A 25732-nucleotide genomic window follows, 5' to 3' on the forward strand; every position below is an offset into this window, starting at 1 on the left:
TGCAGGAGTTCTACCCTGTAGCACACTACCCTAAAGTACTGGGTGCCATAGATTGCACACATGTAGAAATTAGGACAGCACCAGGGGACTAGGGAAGGCTTTACGTTAATAGAAAGGGATTCCACTCTATTGCCTTCCAAATTGTGTATAATGCCAAAGGAATCATCTTGAATTATCTTGAATGTGTGTGCTGGCAACCCTGGCAGTTACCGTAAGTCACATATCTAGTACACCTCCCAACAGTATCAGATGTTCACTAGTGGTGATATCCCAAAGGGTTATCTACTGGAGGATACATGTTTAGTACTGGAGCCATGATTGATGACAACCATCAGAAATGCAAACACACCTGCTGAAGAACATGATAATAAGGCACACCCTCAAACCAGAAATACCACAGAGCTTGTATTTTGGCTGCTGAAGTCGTGATTCTGGTGCCTACGTATATCTGTGGGGGCCACACAGTAGAATCCACAGACATGTACTGAAATATTCACAGTATGTGCCATGCTAAGCAACATCATCCTGAGAAAACAGCTTAGCAGGATCAACAAGGGGAAGGAGCACACATCCCACCACTGATGTCAAGGTCACCACTGCCACATGCAGGTGAAGAGTCAGAGGGCGAAACAGCAGCTGCTGTAGGTGTAGGTAGATGTAAGTGTGCTCAATATGCCCTTGCATTGGTTAAGAGTCAATGCATAGTACACTCCCTCATCACCTAAGGGCCTAAAACCTTCCTCCTACTCACATAGATATAGCAACATTGATGCCAGGCAGCTCTCACAACCTTTGCCTACCCACGTATTGGCTGTGTACTAATTGCATCAGACAGAGTCAGTCCTGAACTAAAACTGTTGCAACTGCTGGATTTACAAGGTAAGTGCTGAACCTGGAGTGTATTGTGTAATCATGTGAATGACTGGCATATCCTTGCATTTTGTTGCTTGGTAGTTAGTGTAAGCAAGTAAAAGGTGGGTGATTTGTACAGAAATTACCTTAACATGAGACAGCAGAGACTTATTTGACTTATGTGTCCATTATTAAGCAGTAGGCCTCAGGCATCAAAGACACACACTCATACCTCTCAAAATAGTGATGGTGACTGCATACCTTCAGTTTAGCACCATACGCTTGTACTGGGAAATCATTAAAGAGAGAAGTTGAAAATGTAATGATACAAACTGCAGCTTCAGAATTCATGACCTTCACAAGATCATTTACAATAAAGTTGTAAAATATTAATACTATCAGTTGTCTAACTTTATAAGTCCAATATAAGTCAAAGTTGCAATTACCAGTTCAACATCACAAATGCAGATATAGTAAGCACTAAGTCAGCTATTCACTCGGAGCATCAGACACAAAGCTTATGTATCCCTGAATCCAGAAGATACAAAACAGGGATATGGCACAGTTATCATCACTTGCACAAGGGGTTGGGGGGGGGGGCATGAACCCTAGGCTGACACAAAAGGTTGGTGAGTGTGCATGAGTAAGAAAGAGAAGCAGGCAGACATTTGGATAAAGCAACAAGTGGCCAGTGAGACAAAATGAGCTTTAAGCTGCACAGATGAACCATGTAACTTTTTGTGTGTGTGTGTCTGTGTGTGTGTGTGTGTGTGTGTGTGTGTGTGTGTGTGTGTGTGTGTGTGTGTGTGTGTGTCTGTAGGGGTCCTCCAGGTGAAATTGGTGTGTGAGTATCTGCATGAACACAGCCAAGCTCTGTGCTAGTTCTACATCTTGGTATGTCGGACAGGTGTGAGACATGCATGGTAGAGGTGGCAGTTCATCGTTGTCATCCTTGTCCATGAGAACTGGGTCTGCCAGGAGTTGCACTGTCACATCCACGCCCATGGTTAGATGCGCTGCTGCTACCTGAACATAGCTGATATCTGCTGGACAAGCTCCCCTCACAAGTATGCTTAGGACCATAACCTCATGACCTACCACATCTGGGTGTGGACAGCTCACCCACTGATGGAGCAGGTTAAGTACTATCACTATGGGAGCATAACTGGGCATGGCCACATTGACTAACAGCAGATGATGTGGCTGACCTGCCTCCACAAGGATGCCACCCCTCTCCCAGCAGACGTTCCATAACAGACACCGCTCATTCCAATGTGTCATTCATCTGATCTATTGAATTGGCAACATACTGGAGGCAGTCACACATGTCAGCCTGTGGCACATCTACAACCCTAAGAATTTCTATGGAGTACCTATGGAAACATGCCTGTGCCTGCATGACAGCCCTAAACATATATTGAGTGGCATGGGAAGAGACACCTGGATCAGTTAGAGGATCGACAGCAACCCTTATTCAGCAAACCCTTCTGTGTGTGACACTTTACCAACACTTTGGCTATGGCCAGAGTCAACAGTCACTAAAGCCATAGTAACCACAGTTCCCTAAGTGATTGTCTCACCATCCACCAGTCAAACATCTGTGGGGGCACTACAATGGGTAGGCATAGGCCCACTGGTTATGTCCGATGGAATTTCAGGAGATACCTGTATGTTAACCTCAGTGTCAGATTCAACCTCTGCAGCCCCTGACTGTGCATCTGTTTGGCCACCATCATCATCAGAGTCTGCTAATACTCTGACATCAGGTGATAGAAGTCCCACACTTCCACTGTCAGGGTCACCTGTGATTATAAGCAACAAACACAGGAACAATTAATACCTATGCTACTATAGTACAATATATGCTAACAAAATAACAGTGCTGACGCTATTAGACAGTACAGCAATACACACAACAGTGCTGACATCAACATCACACACTAAGATATTTCTTTGAATTGCTTATCAGTGCTTACATATAAATGTTTGTCTTACCATCTGCAGATGAGGGTATCCTCTGCATGCCAGCTGGTCCTGTTTGGATTACCATGTGCAGATGTGGGTATCCTCTGCATGCCAGATGGTCCTGGAAGATGTTAAGCAAAAGGTAAGGACATCATCACAATTAACAGTAACAGTTTGCTATCATTATGTTGATGTGCATTTGCACGGCTATGAAGTATTCGAACATCAGATGTTCGAATACTTCATATTACGGCAGGTGACATGAGCGAAGGTTTGCATTGCGAATGAACTGTGCATTCGCAATTCTAACTTTCGGTCATGGGAGGGGATCGCGGTACAGTGCGGTTAGGGAAATGCATCCCTTTCCTCACTGTAGTGCGATCTCGGAGTTGGAATATTAAGTTTGGGGGGGGGCACAGCCCCACAGGTGCAGGGCACAGCCCCCCTGCATAACTGTGTGTTCGGTTAGGTAGGTAGGTGATTATGGGAATGGTGGGCATGCTGTGTATCGTCGTAAATGTCGCAAGCGACATTTTCGAAAATACACCCTTGTTTTCGAGTTTACTATAATTCGAAAAATGTTCATTTTCGATGCATAAATTCGAAAATAAAGACATTATTTATTTTTACTTTCGAATTTATGATAGTAAACCAACAGTAACACAGGGGGTAATACTTTTACCCCTTTATTTGTCCATTAACTATCCTTTCAACAATAACTTGGATGACAACTCCAACTTAAGCCCATATGTAGTCAATCAAAATGAGTAGTTAACTGTAACAATCTTCAATCCCCCCTAAAAAAATCATGTGAAACAGAACTAACATATTGATTTAAATTGTTTTACTATTCAACAGTATTTAACAATTGAGATACTAAAGTCTACCCGAAAGCTCCTCCTGGGACATCCTTGCTGTCCCTGAAACAGTAGTTCCAATGTCAAGAACATGCTGTTCTGCACTTTCCTGGGAGAATTCAGGACATACTTTCAAATTTATGGTTTTTGCAGATAGTAAACATTAATATAAAGGAAGGAGATTTGGTGAATTATACAGAATATAGTGAATCCAAATGGATTTTAGAATTAACAGCAGATAAATTCTCTGGTTTGAATGGGTAGTTCCACTGAAGCCAGCCCTAAAAAGGAGGAGGGTGCAGTATTGAATTGACATGAGTTGATTCTTAGGTACTTACGTATTATCGCAACCACATTTTCCGACGTGCTGGACTTTCTTCTCTTTTACTCAAACAATGACAAGGAAGTGCAATCAGGGAGGGTAGACTGTAAAAAACTCTTCTGGGATGTTGGCGGTGGCTTTTTAAAATGAGTAAGGGTACAAATTTGAGGATTTGTGGCTAGCGTGCTTGAAAGACATCAAGCATTGAATTCAGTGAGCGATTGCAGTGGCTGTCTGTATATACGTACGTTGGCCTGAAAGGAGTGTGGGCAGTCATAGCGTATGATGTTAGAAAAAGACACACACACACACACACACACACACACACACACACACACACACACACACACACACACACACACACACACACACACACTTCCAACGAATTAGCTGCTTTTGAGCACACTAGCCACAAATCCTAACATGTGCAAACCCTTACTAGTTTTACAAACCCACCACCAAGATCGTGTTTTAACAGTCTACCCGTCCCGATTACTGTTTAAGATGTTAGACGGGGTACTGCTTTGCTTTTCTTTCCTGATGCTTTCCATTCGCAGGGCAAAGGCTGAGAATGCGGAACGCGTTTTAAGTGGAACGTTGGACTTTCTTAACTGACATCTTGAGATGCTGGCAGTAAATGGGGAAACCTATTTTTCAAACCTTATTTTTTTCAGCCATTGAAGTGAAAAACCATCCTAAAAACAATAACACATTAAAGAAAACACATCTTTGAGGTTTTCTCATACTTCATTGGTCCCAGTTGACACAAGGAGAAGCAACCAGCATCAGGGCGAAAATGTGGTTGAGATAATACGTAAGTACTGATTCTTATTTAAAACCTGTGAGGTTTGAAATACATTTTATCTGATGAAGGGCATAGATCCGAGAATGCTCATGTGTTTTTAACTTTGCTTTTATTAAAAGTGGAATACAGCCTGGTGGTCCGACTGCTCTCTTTCATACCTTTCCTGGGAGCTGTCTGGATCCCTGACAGTGGACAGGAACTCTTCATTTGCTGTTAATGGTGGCTCTGCAACAAGCTCCCCCCCCAGTACCGATCTGATCATGGCCCACTGCAGCAACTCTCCTCCTTGTAGATGAGATCATATCACTGGCCCCATGGTGCATCTGGTCATTTGTTCTGTGGTGGCCACCCACTGCATTGACATCTGTGATGATCTGCTGCCAAATCTGATTCTGCCTGACATATCTCCACATCCCCTCTCAAGCAGGAAGACAACATGCTGCCTAAAAGCTTCCACAATTACCTAATTTTCAGCACCCGTGAATGGTGGCTTTTGGGGATTGAGATGCCTGGGTGGCATAGTCCTAGGTGTCCTAAAAGACAACAGAAGGATAATACACATAAGTATCACATAACTACAAAATAACTGTTCCCAGATAAAGAGAAAGGCTAGGATTTTAGTATTACACACTGAGAAATATAAAACAGTCTAGAGATTTGAAATATGAACAACAGGCTGCATGCAAAAAAAGAAGAGTAACAATATTTTGTGCCATAACAGAAATGCAGCTTTGCTCCCCCACCCCCAAAAGAACAGGTAATTGACACATTTTGCTAACAAACTATCTTTAAAATGCTAAAAGAGCTATCAAATGAACTGGCCCTGAAAAGTCTACAGATGTCCCTTCGCAGAGACTTCCCTTACTATGGAACAGGATCCCGATCTACATAAGACAGAGCCCCTCACTATCACTCTTCAAGAGGAACCTTGATGAGTTGATGGGTAACAGAAAGTTCACACCGGGGATCACACCAACAGCACTACTAGATAGGGGCCAAGGGTACTAGCTGCTAGTACAAAGGTCTAGGGAACTATTAAAGGGGCGGTGAATACCGCACATTGTGGCTGGGCTAATATATGCCTTCGGGCAGATAGCCCAGTACCAACCTATGAACCTATGTAACACGGAACATTCCATGTTAAGGTATTGCCAATCATGTATACCTGTGAAATGCCCTGACAAACATGCCCATGCCATCAGTACACTTCTAACTAATGTATACAGATAAAAGTGTATAAGCCTTTACTAATCTCTCTTTCTCTATCTATGTGTGTGTGTGTGTGTGTATATATATATATATATATATATATATATATATATATATATATATATATATATATATATATATATATATATATATATATATAAAACATTAAACAGATTTTTCTCAATTGGGTTTCAGCATATGCAGTATATAACTGACAAAATGCAAGCACATACCTTCTCAAGTTCAGTAATCCTCTGTGCAGATATATCCCAAAGTAAAAGCCTCTTTTCTGTGTTCTCCACATAAACAAGTTTCCTCATCTTTAGTTTCCCTAGCTACATGCTTGCTTTTTATAGTATACATTCAGGGCTGTCAGCACTATGAATATGCAAATGAGGTATGAGTCATTAGAACTGCTGAATTCCAAATACTTGGCTTAGCTGATGTAAACATAGAGCAGACAGTGTTTTTTTAATGGATTGCAACTGTGAATGATTACTCGTAGGGAGAAGGAAAATACAACAGCAATACGGACCAGTGGGTGTGTCAGATTAGACTTAAGTTTTAGATGTAATTTTGCCAAGGTTGCAAAGTTAAGTAAACAGCACGTAATTCACAGGTTATGTTGACACCTGCATATTATATTACTGACCCACAGCAACACATGCTATAAAGAATTAATGTCATTGCATTATCACTGATTATTTAAAATTATTTAAAAGTCTTAGATACACATGGATTCGAGCCCAATATCATCTGGGCTCAAAAAGAAATGTGTGAATGCCTCTACACCTGCTGCAATAGAGTCAGTTAAGCAGCAGGTATGTTTCATAGCCTCAATACTATTTATTTATTTTAGTTATTTTTATTTTATTTTACATTTGTTTACCTGGAAAGTTTCAACTGGACAAAATGCTGTTTTCAGCGGATGCCCAGAGAGAAAAGTTCCACATTTATGTATAACAGTACAATACATATACAATGCACAGATAGAAATGTTGATTCAATCAATACTAACTCTCAGGCTTTAGCAATGTACCTCACTGTTTAACTATGCACAAATAAGGAAAGTAATGGAAATGTGTATCTCGCATACACAAACACTTAACCAACCATCGTACAAACCAGCTGCTAAGAGAGCAATGGGGAAATAAATATTATTAGGTATTACTGCTGTTTATTGTCCATTTACTGTCTATGACATGAAATTACATGTGAAAACACAACAAACTGAAGGCCCTATCTAACAATATGTCACATATTTACAATACAGCCATGTGCTGCCTCTCCCCAAACACTGCAACTCTGTTGTCTCAATACTATTTCAAACATATATCACCTACATTACAGCAATTAATATAAAATGTTGTGTGATATGCAAGGCACATCAATCTGCTAACATGCAGACCTTCAGTCAGTTAACATGCAGAACTAGAACTATTTACCTACAAGCCTAAAAAGCCCTATCTGCAAGGCTAGGGAAGAGATAAGCATGGACCTTATCCACAGGGACATAGGTGACCTTCAACACTCTTGACCTGACTCATTTTGGTTTTGTCAAGAGTAGATCTTGCTTATTAAACCTAGTGGACTTTTTTGATAATGACCCAAAAAACCTGGATGAGGGGTAACAGGACATACTGCGATGCTAATGTATGCAAGGCCTTTGACATTATCCCCATTCAGGTATCATAGAGAAACTCTATCATCTGGGGATTAATCCATGCATTACAAGATGGATAGCCAACTGGCTCATGAACAGAATGCACACTGTCAAAGTTGGGGACTGCACCTTCACCACTAGACCACTTACCATTGGAATACCTCAAAGATCTGTGCTGGGCCCGCAACTGTTTGGAAAGTATTTCTCTGACATTCAGGCCAAGGTAGATGGTGTGTGGCTTACCAAGTTTTCAGATGACTGTCAACTTGATGCAGTCAAATTGAGTCCCCCAACTATGCTAACATACTACTGAAGGGGATGACACTCACAAACGCTTGATGCCAAACACATGGACTGAGCCTTAAAGCAAAAAAATGCCTATTTGTCCCTTTTGGCAATGAAGTACCCTTTCTAATTATGATATACATAGCACCCCTCTAAGCTCAACTACAGTGTTGTAACACTTGGGAATACATGTTGATAGCAATCTACATGTCAATCACTATGTGTGCATGGTGGTGGGACACTCATTCTACATTGCATCCCTCATAATTAAGGTTATCACATCCAAGATCAGATCCAAGATCAGGAAGGTCATAGCTCTGCTGTACTCTACCCTTATCAGACCACTAACTGAGTACAATGCTCCCTTCTGGCTGTACCTCACCAGACACTTGCATTAACTGGAAAAAACACAGAGGTTTCTGAGCAGGAGAATCCAAGGACTCCAAAACATGACAAACATAGAAAGACTGAAAGACCCGTCACTGTACTCAGTATCATGCAGGCTGCTGAGAGGTGACCTATACCTAGCCTACAGAAAAGTCTCAAACCCTGCCCTTCTAGAAATGCTGGACTTCTGCAAATCAAATGGGGCAAGAATAACTTGCTACAGGGATCTCAACCTAGCCTGTGACATAAACACAACATGCTGGGGAGGCAGAAATATCTCCCAGTGATTGCCACTCCTCTGCAATAGGCTCCCACTGTATGTAAAGTAGTGCTTCTCAATGCTCCTATTCAAGTGCAAATTTGACAACTGGATGGGTGATTGTAAATTCACCCCTGGGGTGGCACCTATGTCCCTCATGGACAGGACCAGTTGGTGCTGATCACAAAATCACTCTAATACTGACCATCTAACTATGCTAAAAATGGTGCTTGTATTTTTACACAGCTATGCTTGTAAATGCCCTAAGGATTAGGCTGGAAACCTCTTATTAATCTATGAAGCTATGAACCAATGCAGGATTCTCAACATCTATTCTCAACTCCAACATGCCCTGCTGATGTCATCCACTATAAGTTCAATTGGAGTCTTGTAAAAGTCAGACTTGTGCCATGGCACTTGCATAAAGTACTGAGTTCTGTAGTCGGTGTAGTTAGGTAGGGGTTCTGTTATCTCTGCAGTCAAGTGTGTGTGTGTGTGTGTGTGTGTGTGTGTGTGTGTGTGTGTGTGTGTGTGTGTGTGTGTGTGTGGGCTCTGGCTTGACATTACATAGAGCCTTTTACACCAGCATGTGCGACACTGTTATTACCATATTCTCCTCACCATACACTGCTGATGTCATTAGCTATAAAGTGCTCTTTGAGACACTCCAAGCCAGACCTGGGCTGTGACACTTGCCTTAAATACAGAGTTCTGTAGTCTGTGTATTTAGTTAGGTAGGAGTTCTATTCTCACTGCAGTCATTTGTGTGTGTGTGTGTGTGTGTGTGTGTGTGTGTGTGTGTGTGTGTGCACGCGCATGTGTGTGTGTGTGTGTGTGTGTGTGTGTGTGTGTGTGTGTGTGTGTGTGTGTGTGTGTGTTTGTGCTCTTGCTTAGCATTAAAAAGAGCCTTTTACACCAGCATGTGGGACACTGTTATTACCATATTCTCTGCACCAGACACTGCTGATGTCATCAGCTATGTCTGACTTGTGAATGTGCACTATTCCCACCAGGGCAGGGTCAGAGACTGGTCTGGTGGCCAAGCAGAAATCACCTTATCCTATACAACCCAGATTATAGTGGTATGGCTTTCAGTCTATCCAAATACATCATAGCATGGTTTGTAAGCCCTGTGTTGTCTGGTGAGGTACATGCATAAGACAGCATTATACTCTGTTAGTGTTCTGATGAGGTTTAAGTACCAGTGCTGTAATATTGTCCTCAGATCTGAATATAATGGCATGACTTATCATGTGCACAACATAGTCTTTCAATAGCAGTGTAGACACTTGGTAGTCAAAGTTCAGATTGCTATCTATGTGTGTTCCCAGTGCTTGCATCAATGGGCTTTAGCAGGGTGGGACTGTTGTCAATGTTGTAATTAGCAGAGAATTCCACTTTGCAGGACAACATGAAGACACATTTTTGCATTCATTTTTAAACTGTGTGGCTTTGTCAACAATCATTTGTCTGTGTTAACCCCTACTGTAGTATGTTATCAATACAGGAGGACTCAAAGATTTCATCCAATACGCAATAATCAACAAACGCGGTAAGCCAAAGGCCATATAGTTTAGCTTCAACTGTAGAGAAAAAGATTCCAAACAGTAAAGGGCCAAGCACAGATCCCTGGGGTATGCCAATGGTGACAGATCTACCAGTACAGGGTGATTCACCAATTTCACAGTATGTGTTCAGTTAGTGAGCCAGTTGGTTACCCATCGAGTGACCTAAGGGTTAATCCCCAGCTGGGTGAGTTTCTCTCAGACCTGCATGGGGGATTGTGTCCAAACCCTAAACCAGATCAAGACAGCCAGTATGCACTGTCTTACCTTCATCCAGACCTATCACACAGAATCAATGGGCTGTGACAACATCACAGATTGTTTATCGCATGACTCAGAACATAAGCCTACCTGACATGGTTGAATGCACACTTCAAACACACCCTCCACACAGACTATGTTCCTGTAGAAGGGTGTACATCAACATGCATCCATGTGAGTTCGGGGGGGGGGCAGCACCTGATGCATGCATGTATAGACGCATCCTGATTCTCCTCATCTGTGAGATAGACCAACATGTCATCATGGACTTTTTACTAAATGGATACTAGTAATATATCCGCTGTGTGCAACAGACCTGTGTGAGTTGTTAATGCTACATCATGTCTGTTACATCTGTTAGATGTCCTCAAAGAGGTCATCAAGGGCATGCATGGTGACAACACTATCATCCTTTTGAACTCGACAAGCCCAAGAACTTGACACAGACCCACACTGAGGTATTCACTCAGCACTCTCAGATGTGGCTATAAACACCTATATCACCAAATGGGGAGACCACTGTATCACATACATGGCATGGAAATATATTGAAATGTGTGAGGTGAAGTATATCTCATGTCCAGTGATCAGGTCTATTCATCAGGGTTGTCTGCTAGTCCCTTTTCTGTCCATTAGTTAAGTCCCAGACATCAAATGACATACACATCCTGTGTCTAAACAGCTCACTGCAGGACTACAGATTGTGGGTAATCATTGACTCCAACTGTGAAATTAGTATAATACAGACAGTATCAACACACATCAAAGATTGCTGCCACAGCCATGACAATACCTGCAATGACACAAAAATATGGGGGAACTTGTTACGTCAGGAAAACAAACACACAACCCAAGTATAATGTAGGCATCACACCCTATAATCAGACCAGTAAGCATGTGACTTGTGTCCTGGGGTAGATGGTAATTGGTATATACACCAGCATGTGGCCACAGTGCTGACTACTCCCTTGTATGTGACACAACTACTGATTATTTGAAGGACATCCACATCAAAGGCCATAATACCTCCATAGTTCACAGCTTTCATCACACCAGTAACTGAGTACAATGCACCCTTCTTCATGTATCTCACTACACACCTTCCAGTGATGTGTAACAGAAGTGCACCACCTTTGCCACAGCGAGCTGTCACACATCTTATTGGCCATACCAAGGTATTCTTTTTGTGGTGTAAACATTACTGTCTGATGCTGTGGAAACCCCATCAAGGTGTTACACCGGATGCATGTGTGATACCTATTCCAGTGATGAACACAGTACATACATAGCTATTTGACAAACATTAATGACATTGTTAACATTTGCAATAGTGTGGATTGTGTATACATACATACATATATATATATATATATATATATATATATATATATCCCCTATGAAATCCCAAATGCACAGAATCCTGACACCCAAAATACCGAGACGAAAAGCCCGAAACTCCACATTACCAAAACGTTGAAAGTGCGAAATTCAAAATCGCAAAACTAATACATACAGCACACACAGAAACATACGCACACCCTCCCCCATAACCAAAATAAACCACCCTACACTAAAGATAAGCAGGGGGGCTTCACCCCCCCTGCACCCTCCCACACCCCCTACTTTATTATTCTAACTTCGAGATCGCACAAACATATACACAAGGCAAACTCACACCCACACATTACAGTCCCTCACACACACACACACACACACACACACACACACACACACACACACACACACACACACACACACACACCCCACAGTCACAACACACACTTACACACACTAAAGCCCCTCACAAACACACTTACACACACACACTTACCTGAACTGCAACACCAGAAGCGCTAACTCCCTTAACATCAAGATTTTGAATTTCGCGCTTCTGGTCTTTCGGTAATGTGGGGTTTTGGGCTTTTTGTCTCGGTATTTTGGGCGTCAGGATTCTGTGCGTTTGGGATTTCGTAGGGGACCTGTATATATATATATATATATATATATATATATATATATATATATATATATATACATATATATATATGCCATGCACACCATTCATCTAGCTGGTATTGATTATCATGTCACATACAGGTATAGCAGTGTCCCTCTTAACACCTCCAGATGTTACAGTGTCAGTACGATATGCATGATTACTCTCATAGTGTGCACACGTCATAATAGTTGTACAAGTGTGTTTGTGCATAACCCTGTCTGATCACTCTAAGTTACATATGTTACGTCAGAGATATGGGATTATTTGTGGTATTTTTCTGATATTGTCCAGGATTCTGTATGCTTCTACTGCTGTCTATCAGTCTTTATCTGTGTCCCACTTGCCGGAGATCTCTGCTGAAATTACACTCATATTCAGGCAAATCAGTTTGCACAGCTTCACAAAATGCAAATACTCCAATTGTATACAACATCCCTGATAGATGTCCTCTGCATTGTTCATGTAAGCATGCTTATCTCACACAGATATTCTTCTCATTGCTATGTCATCTTGCATGACATTCACATAATACACATTTTCACTGTGCAGTCCCTACTGTGCCATATTGATATATGATTCTTGTTGCTGCTACAACTGTCTTCCATTGACATGCCCTCATCTACTGTACATTAGGTTGTTTCATTGTCCTCTTTCCCTGCATCCATTCCAAGAATTCATGTGTGCATCTCTATTCAGTATACAGACATCCCTGAGTGTTTATTTTACATGGCAGTCCATGTACCCTTACAGATCATTTACACAGCATCGAGACAGAATGCCAGGAATAGGATTACACAATACTCTGCACTGTATACACTGTCCTATACTGTGTTTGCATCATATACTTAATATCAATGGGATTATCTCAGGACTGATGTTATTCAATATTTTTTTTCAATTATCCGTTTTTATTGTTTTTCAATTACATAACTACACACTATAAATATATACAATATATACATGATTGCTTCCAAAAGTTACATAAACATTATATATTAATACAAATTATTAAAAAAGAAATACAACATGAAAAAGTCAACAGTCTTTATTATTGTTATGATCTATGTCAAATCTAAGATTGAATCAGTCTTATAAATATGTGTCCTGAGTAATAGTGGATAAGAACCCCTAAGCCAACACAATATTGAAGATTTGCTCCCATATTTTTATATTATTTATGCTTTTCTTATGGTCATTGATTAACAATTTATGCACTAATAAGTGTCTGATTGCTAATATTCTAAAATTTTCCCAAGATGTCTGAGTCGGGTTCAACCAGTTTGAAGCTATGTATAGTTTCATTAATAAACAAATATTCATGATTATGATCTTTTTTGATTTATCTAAGTTATCTGGAGGAATATGTAGGATCATAAATTCCCAAGAGAGTGTTGAATGCTGGTATCCCATTTTCTGTAATTGAAGTTTTAATGAATTCCAAAGTTTAAAAATGCATTTGCAACTCCAAAACATGTGAAACAAATCAGCTGTCTGGTCTGTACAATATGGACATTTAGGCGAGTTCTTTGAGTCAAATTTATGAAGAATAAGACGGGTATAGTAGGCATTGTTAAATATCATCAATTGTGTGAATAGTAATTTCTGAAGGGACACGGACTTTAATGTTAAATTAAATGCTTCCAAGATCTTGCTGTCATCAACTAATATTAATTTTTCCCTCCAATAATTCGATAAGAGAATATGTTTATTATATTTCATCTCTTTTATCAGTTTATATGAAGTAGTTATATATTTTTTATCTTGTATCAGAGCTTCCCACAGATTACGACATATATTTAATTCCTCGTCATTAAAATCAAAGTTATTAAAATAATTTATAGCCAGATCTTTAAGTTGTCTCATGATAATTAGATAGGAAATAGGAAGACTTTTCTCTTTTAAAATATCGTGAACTGATACCCCAAGAAAGGGGTAGAGATCCAATACAATTAAATCCTTTATTAGGGAGAATTTTTGTAAGTCTATCAACTTATTCCCAATTACTAAATTTGGGTTCTTGTGAAATGGTTGAAACACCATCATATATTTTAGTAGGTTTAATGAGGTAAAAAGATTTTGAATTGAAGTTACGTAACTTTTAATATGTTCCATTAAGTCATACTTACTGAGTGTTCCTCTATTCAGAAAGGGTAGAGCTTTACAGTTAATTCTCACTTTAGTTACATGTCTGTAGGTTAAGACCAGCCATTTTGGCGCCCATTTCAGACTGCCTCTATCAAAGTGAATCACCCTCAAGATTCTGTTGGCATTAATTATCAAGTAATAAGTTTCAAAATCTGGTAAATCTAAACCTCCTCTATTCTTTGGAGCCATCAGTTTCTCATATGTTATCCTCGTTTTCCTAGGTTCCCAAAGAAATCTCCCTAGTCCTATATGAAGCTGTTTAAAAAATGTCCTCATGATTCTAAGTTGTGTAGTTCTAAGTATATATAATATTCTGGGAAGAACATTCATTTTGATAATTGCAGTTCTTGCCATCATTGGTAGTTTCAGTTTACTCCATCTTTTCAAGTCCAAAGTTATCTGATCCCAAGTTGACTTAACATTGTTTATAAAAAAATCTCTATTATCAGTTGAAAATACAATACCCAGATATTTTGTTTTTTCTTCCATCAATACTTGTCCTATCAATGGTAGCAATGAAAAAGTGTAGGAGTCTTTAATGGGAATATTTTGGATTTCTTAAAATTCAGTTTGTAATTAGAGATTTTCTCAAAGTCTTCTATTGCTTTTAATATTTTCTCGGTGTCTGACACTAGTGTGGTACAATATATATTTAAATCGTCTGCGAAAGCAGCCATATTTATTTTCATACCATATAGTGTTGGAGGATTGTAAAAATCATTTTGTTTAAGATGTAAAAATAATGGTTCCAAATAGAGATTAAATAAAATAGGAGATAATGGGCACCTTGTCGGGTACCATTTTTAATTTGTGTTCTTTTAGAGCATTCTTGACTGATAAATATATTTGTATATGCGTTATTATATATTTTCCTTAATGTTAGAATGAAATCCGAAGGTAAATTAAAGTATGATAACATATCAAATAGGTATACCAAGTTAACTCTGTCAAATGCTTTCTAAGTGCCAATTATGAGTGCATAAATATTGAGATTTTTGTACTTGGCATATGAAATTAATGTGTGAAGCGTTAATGTATTATCAGTGGTCTGTCTCCCATCCATAAATCCTGCCTGTTCCTCTGATATTAATAAATTTGTGACCTTTTTCAGTCTATTTGCCAGGATGGATGTCATAATTTTCATGTCTATGTTCAATAGTGAAATGGGTCTGTAATTATCTGGGTTTTTAGAGTCACTTTTTTCTTTCGGTATCAAAATAGTCTTAGAAGCATTAAAGTGAGGATCATTGATTTTATTTTGAGTTATATAATTAAATGTCTGTGAAAGTATTTTACTCAGAATCTCATTAAAAGTTTTATAAAATTCAGAGGTCAATCCATCCGGGCCTGGGGCTTTATGTGGTCTCAGCTTTTTAATTATCTCTGCTACCTCCTCCGCTGAAATTGGTTTAATTAAATCCCTATGGGACTCATTATCAATATTCAGGAATATGATCTTCTGCAAGAAATCTTTCCTAACTTTATCTGGTAAAATTGTCTGCTGATCACCATATATCTGATTAAATATTTTTTCAAAAGTATTCATGATATCTGCCTTATTAGTATATGTTCTATTATTATAGCTTATTTCTGATATTAATAATGTTGATTTTGCTTGGTTAATAATGCGTGCTAATGCTTTTGTGGGAGTCTGAATATGATTTGCGTATTTCACTAAATTTCTCTGTTCATAAAATGACAGTTTACTATTGTGTAGTAAAAACAGTTCTTTTTGACACTTTAATAAGTTTATTTCTGTTTGTTAATTATAGTTCCTCATTAACTCCTGGTCTAATGACTTAATTTTAGTTTCCAAGTCTAATAGTTCCTTATTTTGCATTTTTTTATAGTAAGTAGCTTTATGAAGAAAAATCCCTCTTATTTGGGCTTTGGTTGTAGCCCATTCTATATCAACTGGATGTCTGTTTTTAAGAAAGTTATGAAGTAACTGTTCAAGTGTCTCTTTAACTTCTTTCAATATGTCCTCTTTCCTTAGTAAATATGGATTTAAAGACCAATTGTATCCTCGAAGTCTCCTATTACTCATATTATTATTGTTTAGTGTTAGTGTGATCTTTGAGTGGTCCGATAATTGTCTGGCTTGGGTAGAAACACATGGGTCAGCAGATAGCAATACTTCCGAAATAAAAAAAAAATCAATTCTCGACCACATTTTATGGCAGCTTGAGTAAAAAGTAAAATTCTCTGCTTTCTTTTGTGTGTGTGTATGTATAAATGGGTCGTATAGTTTGAAATCAGTTTTAAATTCCTTCAATGCTATCATTGCCTGTTTATTAAAAGCTTTGGATGAACCAAATTTGTCCAACTTGGGATCTTGATACGAATTCCAGTCACCTCCCATTAATATATAACAGTTATTGTATTGTTGTAAAATGGAGTAAAGTGAAGTTATACAATGGTGATGATTAGTGGAGGGGGCATATACATTCATGAGTAATATAGGTTTATCATAGAACTTAGATATCAGAACCACTAAACACCACCTTCCCTCTTTATCTATTTTGACATCTAATATTTTTTCTTGGTATCGGTTTTTAATTATAATTGCCACTCCTGCACTGTTCGTTGTCCCTTCCACCACCACTATCTCCCTAATCCATTTCTTATTCTTCAGTATATCCCACTGATCATTAGTCAAATGAGTTTCCTGCAATAAAATAAAGTCTGCTTTTGATTGGAAAAACAAATGTAAAAATAGCTTCCTTTTTTTCATGTTCTGGAGTCCTTTAACATTCCAAGATTCTATTATCCACATCTGTAGCTCTTCAAAAATGTAGTCCTATTCCTACTATTGAGAGACAACCTTAGATTACAGTGTATTAACATACCATAGATTATTTGGAAGCGAATCTGACATCCCATCCCTGCCCAGTGCTTATCCACTATTCCTCTGGACCAGGATGTACATAGGTTTTTCACATCCTTTAAATATCTCTGTTTATCTAAATTTCTAACTCTACAAATTAACCCAAAAACCTTATGCAAAAAACCTACAACCACTATCTCTAAATCTACAAAGCTTAATCCAAACATTCCCTAATAAACACTACTAATTACCTAACTACAGTTCTGGACATACTTAATATAGTCAAACACATTTACTAATTGTTGTGTGAAAATCCAGTTTAACTAATAGCTCACAATATTAATACTCAGCAATGAGAATAATACATTTTAACTTCTTGTCATATACACTATTAATTATTAATTCCAGAGAAAGGAAACAGTTGTTAAACATAACAATACAGTCCTAAGGTTATTTTTGTTTAAATGTTCTAACTGTTTTAGGTAGTTGTCCTTCTCCAAAGGTAACAGTCTGCTAAAACTTGTAACATACTCTAAGTAACAATAACAACTGTACTACACAAAGCATTTGACTAAATAATTGTATCCCTATAAAATATATTTAAAAATACTAAAGAGAAGGACAACCTAAATGTAACATTTTAAACATTTCAAGTTCCCAGTCTTTCATAACATTTATTATACTAACATCATCCTGTTATTTTATCGAACAGAGCATGCACATACATTTTCCTAATTAAAAGTGAGAGAACAAAAGAAAAAAAAAACCCTATCTAGGAAGAGAGAAAAAAAAAAAAAAGAAATAGAGACATAATTGCCAGATTCTATCACTATACAATGCAATACCCTTCTATTTTAACCAACCCATTACAATAGCATTTCCTACCTGTACAGCTGTACATTTCCTTATACCATACAGAAGCCATTTACCCTCCAAATAAGTCCAGGAAGCTTCGTTTTTAATTCCAAACAGTTTCTACAGCTTCTCTATAGTCCTTCCTGCTTGCTGAGCTTGTTTTCTTCATTTCGAATCCGCGATGGGGGAACCATTTCACGGACGGACCTCCTGGATGCGCTATGTTGAAATCAGTCCCCCTGCATCCTCCAAAGGACTTCCTGTTACCTTGTGGCTTGTTTACACTCGTAGGAGCCATAAATCTTCGGAAAAACGTTGTGGACATGCTGGAATTTCAAGATAAGGATGTAATCACGAGTTTCCCAGGGCCTGGTAGAAAAAAAAGAACAAACAAAGAGTTATAAAGCCTTGGATCGTCGTAGTTATGGAGTCTCCGTCTGTCTGATGCTGAAAGAAGACCTGGATGCTTTGATCAAACTTCTGAAGGTGGCAGTGCTTTGAAAAGCTTCAAAAAGGTAGGGTTTGCTTCTTTTTTAGTGTTTATTGAATATTTAATACCATCCACTGTGAAAATTAAAGTATTTGGATACTTCATTTGAAATCTGATGTTTTTTTCAATCAAAAACTTGCAATATGGAGCTAGCATTTGCCTGGATTGTCTTATTTGTATTGGTAAGTCCTGTGTCATGGAAATTTTGTTATTTTGCCAGATGATAGATCCACCATTCTTTTTAATAGATAGCAGTATTTTGCTAGCATCTTGATAATTCAGAATTTTGATGTAGACTGGTCTATGTGCATTTGAAGCAAATTATTCTCTGATAGCTCTATGTGCTCTTTCTATAACAATCTGTTTAACACTATCAGAGTCCTTGAACAGTGTTTCGAGTATTTGCATTATGGTAGCATTCAGATCATTGTACTGAATTGTTTCTGGAATTCCTCTGATTATTATATTATTCCGTCTGGATCTTGCTTCCAGGTCTAAAATTTTATTTTGCATGGTTTGGATGTCTGCATCATGAGAGTCTGTTTTTTTCGTAAGCATAATTATTTTATCCTCACTTTCAGCTATTCTGGTTTCTGATTTATCCATCCTTTCCAAAATCTGATTACATGTGGCACTAAACATAAGCATTTGTGTTGATAAATCTTTTAAGGCTTCTTGAATAGGTAACAGTGCTGATTTAATTTCCTCCATGCTGACCAGTTGGTCTGGTTTGTTTGTTATTCCTGTTTTTACAGTCTCCCTTTGTGTAACTGTTTTCTGTCTTTTAAAAAAAGCTTCTTTTTCCGGAGATTGCAAGGCAGATAGTTTAGTTTTACAAGTTGTGATTTCCATAGTTTTGTCTTCTTTTGACATTTTGATACACTGTAAACGTATTTATACCAGATGTAAGGTTTCAGCTGAGAGATATGTATTTCCTTTGTTTGTTGCTCTGTTCAGAGTCAGGCTGACCATCAATTCCAATCCTGCTGTTAGAAACTATTTTTTCTCTATTTTTCCTTCTCAAAAGCGAAGATAGATGTTAGTACTTTAGTTATTGCTGCCAATTAGCATATAAAATCTTGTGATATATCCACAGGGTTGATTTTTGTTTCTGATATCTGGAGAGCTGTAGTTTTGCAGTGTTTAAAGAACGGCGGCCATCTTTGAATTGTTATTCAATATTACATACGTTTGAGTTTCAAATCCATTTCTAAAGAGCAAATATATCAAATATGTCCCTATTTCTGGGTCATTGCTCACTCCATTATGTTGGCCTTTGTCCAGATGTCTTGCATTAAGAACTTGAGAGATATCTGTTAAGCCCTGGTGATCACTGTGGCATTCCATGCAAAACCATGGACCTTCAGTGCTCTGATTTAAACAAAAAAGCTATTCATGTTTGTTTACATGGTTTCCTGCCTTGCAACACTGTTTCCAGCCATAAAACCACACTTATTTACATTTAAATGTGGTGTGTAACATGAGTATGCAATGACTGCTGCTGCTCGCCACACATCACCACACACACACATGTAAACTCTGTGTAGCCTTTGCGTGAAGTCTACACAGAGTTTATTGAATGTCAGTGATAGTGTCTGCAGTATATCCAGTAGGTAAGGATACAGATGACCCTTGCCCTCCAGAGTTGCTATGATCAGTCGTATCATCTATATATACAAAGATCAGGGATACTGTGACACAAATATTTCAGTTATGGATGTTCTTATGACTGGCATTCTTAAGACTGCTAGTAGGAGGCTCAAGACTGCCACATGTACTAAAACATGAAACCAACTGAAGAAAAATCCATTGAGGTGGGATGACAGATTTATGCTCATAGACCATGGCAGGCAACTGGTTAAACTGCAACTTTAAATGTAAACAAAATAGGATGAAGAGGATAACTTAGTGTTATCTTTTTGGGTGGAGGCAGGATCAGGATTACCTGAAACACAAGGAGGCAATGCAACTTCTTTGCAAAACAGACAATAAGAGAACAGCAGAAGGCTTAACTTTAAGACTGAACTGTAATTAAATGATCAGGGATAGATTCTTTAAATTACTGACCAAAATGTTTATTACAAATAAAGTATATTACAGCAACATCTTCAAAGTCTCTTTATGCTTCTTACTACAGACACACACACACACACACACACACACACACACACACACACACACACACACACACACACACACACACTGGTTTTCTTAGATTTTCATCTGACAACCCCTCACCTCACACCTGTCAACCTCTTACAGCAAAAAATCTGAAAAAAGCCATAAATAATGGGAGTACAAAGGCCCAAAAATAGGGACACTTTTTTAAATATTGCTCTTTCAGACTTAGAAAGTTGATATAGTAACAGGTTTTGCATTAGCATGAATTTTCTGAAGGGTATGAAGTCTGAAACTCAAATGTCTGTTATTATTTTCTGACTTCAACCCTCAATAATTTGCCAACAAAACACAATTTTTTGAGAAACAGGTCAAAAATATGAGACAAAAATCTAGACATTCTGCAAAAATCTGTAGAGCTGAGAGGTATGCAATGACTGCTGACAGAACTATATGCAAGTGAGTTACTCCATACTTCTGATATGTTCTGCATTGTAGCTGATTGTTAGCAGGTCAGAATTTAGCTATCCCTTTCACTGGATGCATACTATAATGTAGCATTCCTGACTTTGTGGATGGACTGATGGTCTGAGTTTAAATGTAAACAGTACATTATAACTGCAGTGCAAGTGAATGTAAGGGATTTGGACTACAGTTAGCAACTGAAACTATCTACTCTAAATTGCTTGCAATTCAGCTACAAATTCTGGAACAGTTAGTTTGACTTTTATCTCATCAGTGCTCCTTTTCGAGCATCAAACTCTTGGTAAACGCTTTAGTGGGGCACTGCATTTAATGAAATACGCTCGACAGCTGCTGATGTCTTTTGTCATAGTAACACCATAAGCATGTTTGTTTTTTTAAGCTAGATATTTCTGTGGTCAGCACTGTGACAACTCAGAGACAGAGCTGCACCATGTGTTGAGTGCACCTATTTCCAAAACTGCTCTAAAGCACTGTGCAAAGCGTCTCACTGTTAAATTCAGTTATGTCTCGGATTACCTCAGTTCTCCCTCACATTAAGAGATGCAGCGGTGTCCACTCTTCCTTTCCCTTGTGCTCATCTGAAGAACACCATGTTTTCTAGCAGCACACCATGATTCCTACATCTTCACGGGTGGTGAACGAGTTTTGGTTGGTGAAGATTAGCTTCCTGCTGCATCCTTTCTGTCATTGTATAATTCACCTGACCTCTTTATAACAGCTTACAGAATGTAACAATGCAGAGTGCACTGTTAATCCTTAGAAGTGGTGGTCAATGGTCTGTTTTTTGAATGGTTTCATCTTTTATTTGGTGTAACACTTTGTTGCCTGTCAGTATCAAATGTCACATAACAATCAATATCTATTGTTTTGCTGACACATCAGACTCTGCCTCTTCATTCTTCATGGATTTGTGACTTTGCTTATAATCTGCTTGGTTAGCTTTAAAATTAGCGATGCTGGTTTAACACCTACAAGATATGTAACCAGGGGAAAAGTTATGCCTCTTTCCATGTTTAGTACTACTAGGTAGAAATTAATCTTAATTAGAAAACAGGAAAGAATTGCAATTTAAACATTAAAAAGAATGAATTAAGCTAGTAACACATTTTAGACAGTGGATTAGCTTTTGATGTCATCAGTGAATTAACATCTACGATGAATATTGCACTGGGTTTTAAAATGCATGTAGATATTTTCTTACATTGTTTTTGATCATCATAGAGCTGCCAGCCACTAACATGAATTATTATTATTATTATTATTACTCATCCTTTCCCTAGCTGAGTTTATGTAGTTTGCATAATGATGCTTGATTGGGAATATCTGAACTTTATAATTCACTTGTCACTTTACCTAGACAGTATAACCCATCTGTCTCTAGCAAGTACATTACCTGAAGAAATTTCTCAAGACAAGTGTCATGAATCATTTCTTTCTGGTACACATCCATTGAGTTGAGCATGTAGTGGGCATAAGATGCAGGATAGAATTTATATTACCTTGAAGGGGTCTACCCAAAGACTCCCATCACTGCTTTGGTAAGTGTATATAAAGTACACTGAATGACATACAATACTGGATGTTGGTGAATCTTAAAAGCCACTGCTGACTGTGTAATGTTCATTGTAAACCTGTTTCTGCATACAGAAAAAATATAGGTTGGGAGGTTGGCAGAATGGTTAAGGTGTTTACCTTACAGACACAAGGTGTAGGGTTTAATTCTCATGTGTGGTAACTGGCTAGGTTAAAATGGCTCACAAGGGCAATTAGTCTAGTACTAATCTATCTATCTATCTATAGCAGGAAAAAAACACTCTGCAGAAAGAAGTGCACCCCACATCCTGGGGGTCATTGATGACCTCTAGCCCCCTCACTCAGAACGGGTGATTAGCTTGTAAAGACACACACACCTGTCATAACAATAATGTCAACTTCGGGCATAGAAGGATGAAGCCCCAGCTATGACCAAAATGACAGATTGTCTAGTGACTCATATACTGGAGTGGCCAACATGCTGTAAAGTCTAGCTGGTGGTACCCTTCAGTATGTGGCTGCAAAAGCATGTCCTTACATGAAAAAGGCATTGGGGGCCTCCATGGTGATACAGATCACTTACCAGTTCAACCAGAACTGGAAGTAGGCCGTAACAAATGTCTACAAAGCAATGATGAAGGAAAGGGCATAAAACTCACTTGTGGCTTCCCAAAGGATTTCCTTCTCCAAATAAATAAATAAATAAATAAATAAATATATAAATAATAGGTCTTGTCCTGACCGCAAGTGAAATTCCTGCATAAAGGAATGATTGGTTCAGCTAAGGGAGGGAGTTGTCATAAGGCGCAAAGCACAGAAATCACATAGAAAAACATTTGTTGAGTAATATGAATAAACTCTAAAACTATCATTCAAGGGGCTGCCGCAAATCAACAAGCCATACACCACTGATACTGAGATTGTTTCTGCCTTCAATAGCACCCTGGATATCTCCCTGTTCTTTACTATACATGTGCTTTGCACTAGACAAGCAAACAAATAAATCTTTCTTTCAAAATTTAAAGGCCATTTCCCTTTGAATGCATAAAATCTATAGTAAAGGAAGTTATTTTTGACAAAACTTGACTATGTTATACCCTTTACTGAAAATGCTTCACTGTTCCAAAGTCAAGACTCAAATTTCCTGCTCTTAAAGCAGTGTGCACAAAACAATGACTCCACTTCTGTCACCTTGCTGCAAGGAGGAAACCAGAGCACCCAACAAAAATCTGTGAGAAAATGGGTGGAGGTCACACATATTAAGAGAACTGAAATCAGTAGAAATTAATGGCAAGAGAACCATTTGTTCATTTCTTTCTGTGCAGATGACAGACTATTAATGCTAACCAAGCCAGAAGAAGATATGAAAATAGTGTGTGATACATTAAACAGGTTCAGGAGGAAATGCAGGTATAGAGCAAATAGAAAACACAGGCAACTGCAGTAAACATAGTGGGGGAGTGGAGGAAGATGAAAAGAAGGTATATGGAAACATGAGATTAATTACCTGGGAATATGGCTTAAAAGTACAGTATGAGAAACTTTGACCATAACATACTACAGGATGTATGAAAAAGTGAGGGCACCACTACAAAGAAGAGGCATAGTAAATCTAGACATAGATCAAGAGAACAAGTTACGCAAATGTTGGTTCTACCACAATTTTTATAGCCAGGTCAAGCCTTTTGGGAACTTCCTACATTAATATATTATAGAAGGATAAATAAAGATGTATGAATTACATTTGGGAGGGACAGAGACTTAGAATGGTAAAGACAAAGTCAGTAGTGGCCTGGGCATTCCAGATGTTAAGGAGGCTTTGTACAGTAGCAAATATTTTAAAACTGACAGGTATAGACTACAGTGTAATTTGGAAAGAAATTATATGGGACAGAAAAAATAGCTGGAAGGTAAAACAAAATATAGTACTGACACTACTAAAGACCTCCACTGAGAACTTGCAGTTAATAAGGACTAGAAAGTCACACAAAGTTTTCAACCCACTTTGGAAGATGTAGAATGGGGGGGGGGGATAATCCCAAAAGGAGGACAACTCTAGGAAGAACACTGCAGACCATAACTTGGAAGTTTTGGAGCAAACAAACTAAAGTAAGGCATTAGATTCATATACCACTGGAGAATAAAGTGAATCTGTGGGCAGAAATAAAAGAAGAATTTCAGGTGGAAGGGAATTTAGAGAGGGAGTACCAGTGAGGGGTCAATAAATACAAGGAGATGCAAAAATGATGGCAGGAGGTAGAGGCACTGGAGATTAGTAGAGTAATACTATCATGAGGAGGGTATCCTCCTGAGTTCCTAAGCACCTTATAGCTGGCTATAACCTTCTATATCTAATTCCCATATGATCCCTCACATTCTGTAAATACTGTAAATAGCTTTTGACTTTGACTTTAACTGTGTGAATTTGTTAAAATGTAGCTGCACGATATTTTTCCACTATGGGCAGTATTGCTCACACTTTGTATTATTTGATATGTATTTGTAGTTGCACCCTATTTTTATTGGACTGCTATCCTTACTGTAATCTGTTTCATGGAGCTTTTCTCCCGGGCTTCCACTGAAAACAGGCTCTCTGGGCCCAGTGGACGTCCCTGGTAATCAAACTGGAAAAAACAAATAAATAAATAAATAACAGAGGTAAGAAGGGGTGGAACAAGGAGGAAGGTACAAAAGGCCTACTAAGTACTGCAATGTGCTGGATACAGGGAGAAAAAGACAAGTGCACAGAAGCCCAAAGTGAAAAATGGGAGAAGGAGATACAGGAAGGAAAAGAGAGAGTGACATATTTTCCTGGAAATGTCTTCACAAATACTTAGATAGAATTTACT

At 38.4% G+C, this 25732-nt stretch overlaps 2 protein-coding genes across 2 annotated transcripts in view; both read right to left on the minus strand.

Annotated features, from left to right (window-relative positions):
- LOC122789788 (agglutinin-like protein 2) overlaps nt 1–18581 on the minus strand; it is a 181875-nt gene extending 163294 nt beyond the window's left edge. Inside the window, exon 1 of the mRNA XM_044057230.1 lies at nt 18524–18581. Coding sequence (XP_043913165.1) covers nt 18524–18581 — 58 coding nt within the window. The remainder of the gene's footprint in view (nt 1–18523) is intronic.
- LOC122789623 (circadian locomoter output cycles protein kaput-like) overlaps nt 1–25732 on the minus strand; it is a 1222827-nt gene that overhangs the window by 1074133 nt on the left and 122962 nt on the right. The window lies entirely within an intron of this gene.

The sequence above is a fragment of the Protopterus annectens genome, chromosome 15.part0, assembly GCF_019279795.1.
Source record: "Protopterus annectens isolate FY-2018-M chromosome 15.part0, PAN1.0, whole genome shotgun sequence".
Lineage (NCBI taxonomy): Eukaryota > Metazoa > Chordata > Ceratodontiformes > Protopteridae > Protopterus > Protopterus annectens.